This window comes from Sinocyclocheilus grahami, unplaced genomic scaffold, assembly GCF_001515645.1.
Source record: "Sinocyclocheilus grahami isolate Dianchi unplaced genomic scaffold, SAMN03320097.WGS_v1.1 scaffold664.1, whole genome shotgun sequence".
Classification (NCBI taxonomy): Eukaryota; Metazoa; Chordata; class Actinopteri; order Cypriniformes; family Cyprinidae; genus Sinocyclocheilus; species Sinocyclocheilus grahami.
This window is the reverse complement of record NW_015505843.1, coordinates 179,057-191,276: the sequence shown is the minus strand read 5'-3', so window position 1 is coordinate 191,276 and position 12,220 is coordinate 179,057. Positions and strand designations below refer to the sequence as shown.

At 41.8% G+C, this 12,220-nt stretch overlaps 1 protein-coding gene across 2 annotated transcripts in view; it reads right to left on the bottom strand.

Moving 5' to 3' along the window:
* Nucleotides 1-4,087: 4,087 nt before the first annotated feature.
* Nucleotides 4,088-12,220, bottom strand: part of LOC107558887 (protein FAM19A1-like) — a 186,014-nt gene continuing 177,881 nt past the window's right edge. The window contains exons 5-6 of one of the 2 annotated variants that reach the window (XR_001605536.1): nucleotides 9,520-9,606; nucleotides 4,088-4,844 (exon numbers count right to left, since the gene is read on the bottom strand). Coding sequence is in view for 1 of the 2 variants with exons in the window: in XM_016242582.1 (XP_016098068.1) it covers nucleotides 4,827-4,844 (18 nt within the window). In the remaining variant the exon portion in view is untranslated. The remainder of the gene's footprint in view (nucleotides 4,845-9,519; nucleotides 9,607-12,220) is intronic. The other variant, XM_016242582.1, reaches the window with a different exon arrangement.

The window sequence follows — 12,220 nt, the reverse complement described above, 5'->3', positions numbered from 1 at the left end:
AAAAGAATCAACAAGTAAACGGAGTTGTGCTTGAAGCCTGGAGTTTCTTTACTTGCTGTAATGAAGTCTTTGGCCTGCTGTCAGGAGTGCAGTGTTGACCTGCATTTTATTGATCTTCTGATCTTGCATAGTGGGATTGTACGGTGCTGTAGAGCAGGGTTTTGGACATGTTCATCACTTTACACATACCGAAATTTGCTGATTCATCTTCAGCATATAGTTTGTATTAAAACTGACACGCTTGAAGGGTTTGGCTCCTTTGTTTGCTGGGCACCTGCTACAGATATCTGCATGCACAGCACTACAATTGTCCACCGAGACTGTCCACCTGCAAGAAGCCATTTTCATTTCTATCAATGAATCAGTACAGTTATATGTACACGTATATCTATATAGCACTTTGCATTTGCAGCATTTTCAAAATATTTCATAATACAAAAATTATATTAATACTAAATTATTAAAATGATACTTTCAAAATACTAAAATCATATTTGAATCATATTTTTGTAGGCTATTCTCAAATGTAACATTTAGCTTCTAGGTGTTGATTAAATATTCCATATTAATTCTTGATTTGGAAAAAGACTACATAAATCAATGTTCAGGCAAAATAAACAAGTGTATGAATAAACAAGAGAATTAGCTAAGAAAGAGTTTTTGTATGTGTATTAAACACATCAAGGGCCAGAGAAACATCAAGAAGATCCAATGAAGATTGTAGGGAATGGATGAGAATAAATATTGTGATGAAAAAGGCTCTACCATCGATGAGGCTTGTCTTTTGATCAAAAAGACTTCAATAAAGCCTTTATTTATTTAACTTGTCAAAACAATATGCAACCTATTTTTTTTCATAGTTACTCATTTTTCAGACCTTAGTGTTTTTCATATTTATGACCAATTTAGTGATTCAGTGCGAAACTATACATCATCATCGGTTATTGTGAGAGTGACTCTTTTGTGAGTCTTAGAAAGCAATGACATTGAAGACAACCAATTTATAAAGGAATATGTTACTATCAATACAATTAATAAAATATTATAATATAACTTAATTAAAATGCTGAAAAAACAAGAAGTTTTGTCATAATACTAGCTAATGTTGACAAAATATCTTACCTTCTACACTGCAAAAAAAAAAAAAGAATAAAAAAGTGAGCCATTTGGGTTTGGAACATCACAAAGGGTGAGTAAGCAATGATAGAATTGTAGTTTTTGGGTCAACTATTTCTTTAATTCAATTAGGCTTATTCCAAACATGACTATATTTGAATTAAGGTATATGAAAATGCTGTTGACATTTACTTTTCAGAGTATTGTCAATAGCATTCATTATTGCAGTCATTGTAAACATGTCCTGTAATGTTGTAATGTACAATAACTTTCCCATTCAAATAATCATACAATGGTTATAAATAAAGCCAAGAGCAGAAGCCTCTTCCTAGAACTCGACTGAAGTTTCCTCAGCAAAACAACAAAGAATAGGAAGACGGTAAATGCATTCGGTTCTCTATGCAAAGGCAATTCTTGCTCTAAAAAGAAGCAGGGCTCTCTTCACAGCAAGACACCAGCATTCTTACTCAGAAAAAGCAGATGCACGCAAGAGAACTGAGTTCTTCGTTAAGCATCCATCCCAAAGCACCTTTTACGACCCATCCACATTAAAACCTCGAATACACAACGAAAAAATCACTTGATTCCCATTTACATACTTTCCCCCCCACAATAATCTCAGCGGCAGCGTCTTTTTCTCATGAAAGGTCTGCTGTTGAGGTCCTGGTTCCTATAACGCATTAAATGCACACTGAGGCTTTGAGCTGCTCTGTATCCTTTTAGATAGAAAAACAACAACAAAATGTGGGAATGCCTCATTGAAGAAGAGAAAACACAGCTTTTTGTTTGTAATTCCCTGCTTAGCATTCTGGGAAAACTGCTGGGAGATCGATGTAGCTGTCAGTCTCTAGCCCTCTGTGACTTCGCTGATAGAAAAAATGACTTGAAACAAAAACGCAGAGATTTTATATATATATCTATATCTATATCTATATCTCTCTCTCTCTCTCTCTCTCTCTCTCTCTCTCTATATATATATATATAAAATGATTAATAATATGGTGCTTGTTGAGGAGAGGAAGCAAACAAAAGCAAACTTTTTCCTGTATTTTTTCCTGTATATATTCACAAATCAAACTAGAATTTCTGTGTACTGTTTCATTGTTGAAGACATGTTCTTCTTCCATATTTTTCTACCCTATTTGCAAAAATAAGGGAGAAAATATTGGAGACCAGCTTTCCTCTTTGAGAGGAAAACTTTGCAAGACATGATTCTACAACAGTTCGTTCTGATTCTCCAATCTGATTTCAGACAGTCATTCTGGTGATGATTTTTCAGTGATTCTTTCTGCAGGTTACATTGTTATGCCAGTAGGTGGCAGCAACCAATTTGTTCGAAAACATTGATTCATTCAGGAACAAAACAAGTTACTGTATTCATAGGTGAGACTCTGAATAATTCATTCAAAGGATTCATTCAAAACCCTGATTAATTCAGGAATGATACAAGCAACTGTTTTATGAGTGCGTCATTTAATGATTCACTCAAGTAATGCATTCAAAACCACTGATTCATTCAGGAACAACACTACTGTGTGTTGCCTGGAGACGTGTAACTGTCCTGCTGTGGCTTTGTTTTTGGACTGTTTTGATTTCTATAATTATTTTAGCAGACCAAAAAATGGTCTGAATTCTAGAAATCTGTTTAAAACATCAATGTTCCCCACATCCATGGATGACATAAAATGTCAGCAGCAACAACGTGTGTAATTAATTATGGATAAAACATGCTAATCAGAGAACAGCATTACTAACAGAGAAATAAAAGTAGACACAGTGTATAGAAAACCATTTTAATATTGATTTAATTCTGATAAGGCTGCATGTTTATCTACCAGAGCTACTGTAGTTGCATGTCTACTGATGCCAGTAAAGAGAAATGAAGCCCGCTTTTTGACAACCCTTTGAAACTTTATTACACAGAAAATGAATCTCTTGAAAATGAGATCTCATCTTCCCTACGACACTGACCCTATCAAACTAGGGCTTCATTTTTCTGAACTGTGTCAGGTTTCTGTCCAGTGACACAGATCCAGTGTTTGCTTATTATGGTTATCACATTTAACAAAATGAATGTCTTGTATTTATGAAACCTACACAAGCATGATGAAGCCTATCTATTCTCAGAACAGCATAGAACAAACTTAATCATGGACTGAACTGGCTATAGGTATATATAGGTGATTGTGGCCTCTTTTGTTGGACTGATAGACTGATATCCCTGCGAAATTACTAAGAATGAGTTGCGTCCAACGACAGAGGCAAATAATTACATTGTTTGCTGTGTTGAAGCGACCGATTCAGAATTATGCAAATCGGATAACAAAACAAAAGCACCAGCAAATTCTGTGCATGGCACAGTTCTCAAACTTGCTGGTTGCTTCTGTGTACTACAGTAGTTTGTGGAGGATACTTTGGATACACTACCAAAATTTGACGTACTTTACTGGGACAGTACAGCACCAAGTGTAGTTGACTACTCCACACATCTGCTCTTCGCCAGTATTTGCTCATTACGTGTTGAATTACTTTTGCTGTGATCAGTAGAAAATGTACATAAAGTCATTTGCTATCTGATTTCCAACGGTGGTAGTAGCACTAGAGTAGCAGTACAGTTTTGTGAATCAATCAATACTAAGCCTAATTTGCATGGAAACTTGTTTGAAATAAATGGCAATGACTTAAATACTTACAGCTCAGGAATATTTTAGCACTAAAAAAATTGGTTTGCGCTGAAATATTGTGTACAAAAATGTTGCAACTGTTTAGTGAATTTTCCTATTTTTTTCATAATGGATCCAGTGGAAAAGATTCTCATTCAAGTAAAATATGCCAGATTTCCATTACATCAAAAGAATATGTATTTTCACAGACAGCCTTAAATTAGGGATTAATTGTACTTCTTGTTCAAGGAACCAAAACTATGAATAAAGTCTTAATTCAAACCCACTGAACAGGTTTTAGGGCATGATAGATCTTCATATGATGTCTTTTAATATGTATCTATATGTATATATACAGAAATATATACAGTTACTTTCAATACAAAGCTCCCACAAAATACATTGAGCATGCTGACAAATAAAAAGATATCTGGCCCAAGTAGACAGTGAGGTGACCTTTGACTTGGGGGAATTCCAAACGGACAGCATGTGGGACACTAGCGGTGAGCGGTAAACTCAGAAGTGAAAGGGAAATAGCAGGGCTTCACAAGCTCCTAGTCTGTTACCAAAGCCGACGTGGAACGACAAACTGATGCTGGGATGGAAAAAAAAAATCTCCTATTGATTTCCACCTCATTTTCACAGACCATTGCTTATCCATCATGAGCCTTCATACAGTCATTCACAGCTTAAATCAGGATTGTCCAGTTTACCTAGGGAGGCAAAGTCTTCAAATAGGCTCCCCTAAGCTGTATGAGTTTAGAACCAGAGGAAGGTGGTCAGGAGAAACGCAGAAAAAAATCAAGAGAATTGGACACGGTCGAGTCTGCAGCGTTGGGCTCATTGATCAAAAACACAGATTAGCCTGCTTTATTTCTATTTGTCATATTCCTTGGCACTGAACGAGCAAATCTCATCTTTATCCCCGAGAATGTCCTTTTTTATTGTTCAGTCACAGGTAATCCAGTCAAACACCCCTTTGAATGAATGGTTTCGTCCATTCTGACAGAAAGAATCCACATTCACTGCCTGTGAAAGAGCTCTTTGTTAGGTCCGGGGATGAATCTGAAAACAGACAAAAAGGGAGAGAAAACACACATGCATGCTTAGAACAAAGGTGAAATGCTTGTGAAGAACGATTCCCAGATTCTATATTTTCAAATCAGCAAAGAAATCTCCTTTGAGTTGTGGAGCTATTGTCTGTTTATAAATGATTGTAATTTGTCTACTATAACACATCTATACTGGTAATGGAGCGATTGGCACAGTGTGAGTCAATGTCTATGTGTTCAGTTGCCCATCTGCCATCTTCAATCTCTGTATGTTCCCTGTTTACACTGCACAGTGAAAAGAGCTCAGTAGCATTGCCAAGAGGGAAATACGATTCTTTTCTTCCTCTTTGTTTCTCTATCCCTCGTTTTCTCTCTTTGTGTATTTAGTCTGTCTGGTGAGTGTGTCTTGCTCTCAATGTTACATTGTGCTTCACTCAGACCGTTATTAACGATTTGTCTTCTCTCTCCTCAGACTGGAGGAAATGCACGATAACAGCCACAGTCAGTAACGATTAGCCAATCTTATGTCAGCGCAAATCGTCTTTTGATGTGCTTCCAGAAAGCTTGTCACTGAACGGACATAGCAGTCCTCACACAATGAATGTTTAATGTCAATCTCAAACACGCCACATATATTATGACACCACTGCTGAGTTATTATGCCATCCATTTAACTGTTCGCATATCTACTGTATCTTCTGTCTGTCTGTCTGTCTGTCTAGATAGACAGATAGGTAGATCTCTGTCTCTAGATGAGTAGGTAGAACGATAGACAGACAAACAGAGATATAGATAGATAAATCTATCTATCTATCTATCTATCTATCTATCTATCTATCTATCTATCTATCTATCTATCTATCTATCTATCTATCTATCTATCTATAGCTAGACAGATATGCCTGTTTTTCTATGTATCTCTCTGTCTGTCTAAAGAAGAACTTTACTGGAATGATTATTTCACATATAATATTTCCAAAATCACCCAATCATTAATCCATCAATCAGTCTATCCCACTCAGAGCTAGGTGGCGTTTTTATAATAAAGTTGTGATGTCAGTAGTGCAATGAAGCTAATTAAATGCTCAAGCCTGTGGCTTCGCCCTCAGCGCATAAAGCATATGCTGACATTTCCCCATCTAGATGTGAAGGAAGGCAGCCAGGTGTGAGCTACAGATTGAGAGAGAGACATAGACAGAGACAGAGAGAGTGACTGGGGACAGAAATTAGAAGCACCCCTTGGGGCCCCCTATAACCCGACAGAGAGACAGCTATCATGCGGCAGAGTTACGCTCCACATGCTCCCATCAACCTGGGCAAGGCACGGCAGAGGAGGAGGAGCTGTCCATCATAATGGATCCCCTCTGGAAAGGGACCAGTTCATGCCAATCAAAAGAGGTTAGCCAGCCAATGGCAGACAAACACAGCACCCTGGCTAACATCGGTAATATACTGCACTACTGTGGCACTGCACCAATACTAACATGAGACAAAGGGAAAACAGCTGCTTCTTTGACAAAAGATGCAAAAATCTCTTTGTTTAAAATAATCAGATTTGCTGGACTTAAATGCTTATTTTATATACATGTTAAAATGTTAACTGACAGTTCTGTGTCAGATTTTTTTTTTTTTGCTAAGCATTTAGTTTGTCGCAAGCCAAATGTTCCTAGTCTTTCCTCTCCAAATAAGCACTTGTGCATGCTGTGCATACTTCCAATCCCCACATACTACGCAAGAAGCAGTATAGTGACCCTGATGTAATTTGTCTTCAGCTGTCTGCTAGTATGTATGGATCTGTCGCTCCCAGTGTGGTTTGTTGTATTGGACTCTATATGTAAATGCTGCCATATTTACTCCATCTCTGCTCAGGTGTCATCTACTGTCTGCTACTGCTTCTGTTGATTGGCTGGATCCAGGGTTAAAAGTCACATAACAAGACATTTGTTGTACACCATTTGCATTTTAATTCTCAAATGATATCTCAATTTTGTTGTGCATGCTCCATGTGCTAAAAATGTAATCTGGTTTAGACTATGCAGCTGTTGAATGTGACTTAGCATACAGCAAGACTCCAGACAGCATGAATGTGTTAGAATTAATTTAATGTGACATTGACAGCTGAAAGGGATACAGATACAGTCAAGGCTCTGGGTTTAACAGGACTCTTGGGACAAACTGACTTAATCATCATGTGATTTAATCTTAAACCATCACTTGGCAGATTACTTTTGCTCTGAAAATCCACACAGATGGGATTCTTTAAACAGCACAGGTATCTTGTAAAAAAGCATCCTGTTAAGAACATGTGTTTCAAAGAAATACTTGAGGAAACAGCAAGCCATTACATTTTCTGAGAACTAAACATGCTGTTTCCATGTAAAAGTGTATATTTGTGGAACATGCAGGAAAAAATATCTGGACAAATTGGTTGGATTTGAGTACTCACACCCCTTATCCCAATGTGATCTCATTAAAGTGTAGTTCTAGGACATGAATGTACAATATTAACATATTGACAGCATCTAAATTGTATGCATGTCACATATAAACAACCTTAGAGATATATAAAACGTTTCTGAACCCTTTTAGCTTAATATAATATTGAATTAATGGAATTATTAGGTTGATCAAATTGTATTTCACCGATGAGATTTACGAAACATGTTCAATGCCATCACATTTATGGTATTTAATGCATTTATCTCAACAAAGTATTTCACCAAAGAATGACAAATGCACCATACAATAATAGATGTAATCCATTCTATTTATACAATACATTAAAGACACCATGAACCATATGATAGGTTTGTGTGAGAAAAAGGCCTCTATTTAACTCATAGACAATTGGCCCCATCCACTGTGACTTTGTATCACTGAAATTTTTAAGCGTTACAATGTTTGGTCTTGCATGTCTTTTAACCAGTTGCTTCATGAAAAATAAGACTTAAAAATATCAATATAATAGTATGGTAAATTGGAATTAAAATGATTGTCATTGTACATTTATCCGCCTATTACTTTTTTACACAGTAGAAAAGTGGTTAATTGTGGGGTTATGGGCTCAAAAATGTCTACAACTGTAAAATGTTATATATGTATAATATAAATATAATATAAAGGAATCACATATTTATGTTTCTAAATCTCTGCATAAGTAAATAGATTTTAGATACCGTCAATATGTCCATGTTGTACACTTCACCATCTATCTAAATGTATGTATAGATACCTATGAATATTAATAAGATCAGGATTCTTATCCACGGAAATTGTTCTGGCCTCTGACGTTCGAGACCAGCTAGATTTAGGGGCCAGTCCTGAGGTGATTTATCCAGCCTGAAGAAAAAGGCTCACAGCTGTGCAATAGCTACAGGTTGAGTCCATCTCTCTTCTCAAATGAGGCAGGGAAGATACATAAACTGGGGGAAGATGTAAACCTTGTCTTTTTGTTTACACAGTGATCTTGGTTGTATTTTAAGGAACTGAATGATATAGCCATTAGGAACAGGTAAAAGTAGGTCTATGTAGGGCGAGGGTGAGGGTGTCTCTTAGCCTCTCTCACTGAGTGCCTTCCTCAAAAGAGGCCTGCCTTGTCTGGAGCTACAGGCAAGGAGGGGTCCCTCTCTGTAAGACATAAAGAAAAAAAGAGAAAAAAGGGTGTCAGGCACACGCTTTGGCTTTTTCTTACTCACATGCCAATTTGAAAAAACGAGAATGGATGCCACGGCAGCGTTTGTGAGTAAACAAGCTTGTGTGTGTAAGTGTGAGTGCTTAAACCGTAGTTTTCAGAACAAAAAAAAAAATACTGCAAGTGATGGTTTTAGCATTTAGCTTTCTTTTTGTTTGCTCTGATCATAGACAAACGTGCCTAGATTGCCTTGAAAGAACTGGTGGGGTCGGGATGGGGGATGAAGGTGACCGAGCCAGCAAGATGGTCAAAGGTGTTTATAGAAAGCCAGCGCTGGACTCAAATAGATTCCAACTCTCCAGTGGGGCAGATCAGACACTCCAGGCTAGGAGGTCACACACTACTCAAACAGGACGTGCACACCTACACACACTTAAACAAATACACCCTGGGATAATGTCGGGGAACCCACAAACATACATTGCAACCAAATCCTCACCATGTCTAGGAGCTTACAAAATGGGAGACAATGGAAGCAAACGACAAGGCAAAATAATGATTTCTGCATTATGCACGTATTATAGACTACACGGTCACGCTTGAGCCCTTTTCGCCGTGTGTGTGTATGAATGCTCATTAATTTGAGCCTGTCCCTGGGTGTGTGTGACTGCGTGCTTGCATGCACGCAATTATGCTGCATTAGGACAATGGCACAGTAGGTTTTGGAGTGTGTGACTGCACACGACAAAGACGGTTTGCTTGTGCATCTGTTACTTCATCGGTTTGTATTCGGTAATTACTGCGCCACGTTCACATTTTTCATTATGTTCATGTGTGCACACGCTTATAAATTATGCTGACGGGAGTATAGGCACTGGAGGAGGAATATATTTGTGGCTTTTTAATCATCCGCAACACATAAACACGCTCACAAACACAAACACTGACTCAGCAATAATTACGCTTGAGAGTGTAATGATTTTGATGAGCAGTGATTAAAATGTGCAAGTCTAATCACATGGCTCAAGATGTTTAAAAAAAAAATCGAATCGCCAACCTTGATGAGGAGAAGGACGCCACTGAGCTTCTGGCGAGCCAGCTTTGGTGGTCCTCAGAGCTAAAATGTTGAATATGGCTGGGTGTTCTGGGAAGGAAGATATGAAGGGAAAAAATAGGAAGTTTAATAGTTAATAATAGCAGGCTTTTATTTCCCAATTACCTTTAAATATGGTTGTTCCCTTTCAGTCGGTCACTACGAGTCACGTCGTGACCGACGAATTGGGATATCGCTTCGATAGACCAATCTACTTCGAGTGTAAACTAAATGAGCCAATACACATTGGCATGCAATTATTGCATCCAGCTGCCGCTGATCACAGCGTGAGTATAATAAGGCAGCAGGTGCAATGCATACCAGCTTTTCGCTTCGGAGCCGAGAGACAACATCGTTCTGCTCTTCAGGCTGCACTACCCCCTGTCGTGTTGCAAAGCGGCCATCTCCCCTGTGCGCCTCAGCACTAAAAGAGCATTTCCTAAAAAGAGCAAATTTATCTAAAAGAGTTACACGGGTGCGTCTTTATAAAGACGACGGATCGTCCTTACAAGGATGGCGTTTCACCCGTGCGTTTCTGGGTGCGGTCGTTGCCTGGCACCGGGTGATGGTCACGATCGCTGCCTCACGTGTCTGGGCATTAAGCACGCTGAGGTGGCCTTCGTGGATGAGTCATGTTCTCATTGCGGGAAGATGACCATCTTGGAGCTGCGAACCAGGCTCCGCTACTCTCAAGGGGGCGGAGTCCCGTTGCCGCTGCCACGATCCGGGGCTCGTTCTGGCGGAAGGCAGATGAGAACCACTTCCATCAGTAGCGCGGGCGGTTTGAGGGTTACAGTGATGGCAAACCCCGCAGGGAACCAACCCTCTGGGGACCATCACTCCTCTTGCTCCTCCGATCCAGTGGAGCGACCCACGGAACGCGCTGGGCCCCCTTTAAAGAGCGTACCAGCGGTATCCAGTGGACCTCCCCCCGACCAGATGTCGATCTCAGCATCGGAGGGAGAGCTGTCGGATGAGGATTCGGCCGCACTGCCGCCCTCCGGGATTCAAAGCCTGAATCGGATCCGGAGATGACAGCTATGCTTTCCCGGGCCGCCGAAAGTGTCGGGCTCGAGTCGAAACCTCCACCGCATCCCGAGCCGTCAAGGCTGGATGATTGGTTTCTCGGGGTGGCTCGTGCTGGTTCTCAGCGCCCCCCCCCCTGGTGCCTTTCTTCCCGGAGGTGCATGAGGAGCTCACCAGGTCGTGGACGGCACCTTTTACTGCCAGAAACCGGCCGGCAGGCTCCTCCTCCCTCACCACCCTCGACGGCGGTGCAGCGAAGGGGTATTCGGCGATCCCCCCGGTGGAGCGGGCGGTAGCGATGCAATTGTGTCCTAAGTCCGCCTCCTCCTGGCGGGGAGACCCGGTACTTCCTTCCCGGGCCTGTAGGCATTCGTCTGGTCTAACTGGCAGTGCCTATACGGCTTGCGGGGAAGCTGCTTCCGCCTTACACACCACGGCGTTACTGCAGGTGCACCAGGCTAAGGCACTGAAGGACCTGCACGAGGGTGGTCATGATCCGGAAGTTCTGAAAGAGCTCTGAACCGCCACTGACCTCGCTCTCCGAGTGACGAAGGTCACCACGAGTTCCCTGGGTCGTGCGATGTCCACGCTTGTGGTCCAGGAGCGCCATCTCTGGCTGTGTCTGGCAGACATGAGAGACACCGACAAGGTTCGGTTCCTCAATACCCGTGGAACCAGGTGAGCCTTGCACCCCACACACACACCCTCTCCGGCCCGCTCACAAGCCACCCGAGCTGGGTCCCTGTGTTCCACCTCGCTGCCCCACTGCGGGTACGGCTGTGGTCCCACTGGTCCCGCTTGTACGGTTTCTGGGCGCTTGGTCAGCGCTACCCAGCCCGTCTCGCTGGCTTCTGTGAACCATCAGCCTCGGCTATGTGATTCAGCACGCCCAAGTTCAGCGGTATCCGCTTCACTACAGTGAAGGCGGCCGATGCCCTTGTTCTACGGGCAGAGATCGCAGTCCTACTGGCGAAGGATGCGATAGAGCCGGTCCCTCCAGCCGATATGAGGTCGGGGTTTTACAGCCCTTACTTCATTGTACCCAAGAAAGGCGGTGGGTTACGGCCAATCTTGGACCTGTGAGTTTTGAACCGGGCCCTTCATCAGCTACCGTTCAAGATGTTGACACAGAAACGCATCTTTGGGTGCGTCCGTGCCCAAGATTGGTTTGCAGCGATCGACATGAAGGACGCGTACTTTCATGTGTCGATCCTTCCACGCCACAGACCATTTCTGCGGTTTGCGTTCGAAGGACGGGCATATCAGTACAAGGTCCTGCCCTTCGGGCTGTTTCTGTCTCCCCGTGTCTTTACTAAGGTCGCGGAGGCAGCTCTTGTTCCCCCTCAGAGAGCAGGGTGTTCGCGTTCTCAACTATCTAGACGATTGGCTTATACTAGCACAGTCTCAGGATTAGTTGTGCGAGCACAGGGACCTGGCGCTTCGGCACCTCAACCTGTTGGGCCTTCGGGTCAACTGGGAAAAAGAGCCCGATGCAGAGGATCTTTTTTCTCGGTATGGAGTTGGATTCGGTTGAACAGACAGCGCGCCTCACAGAGGAACGTGCGCGGTCGGTGCTAGCCTGCTTGAATACGTTCAAGGGCAGGACAGCAGTCCCACTGATACTTTTTCAGAGGCTCCT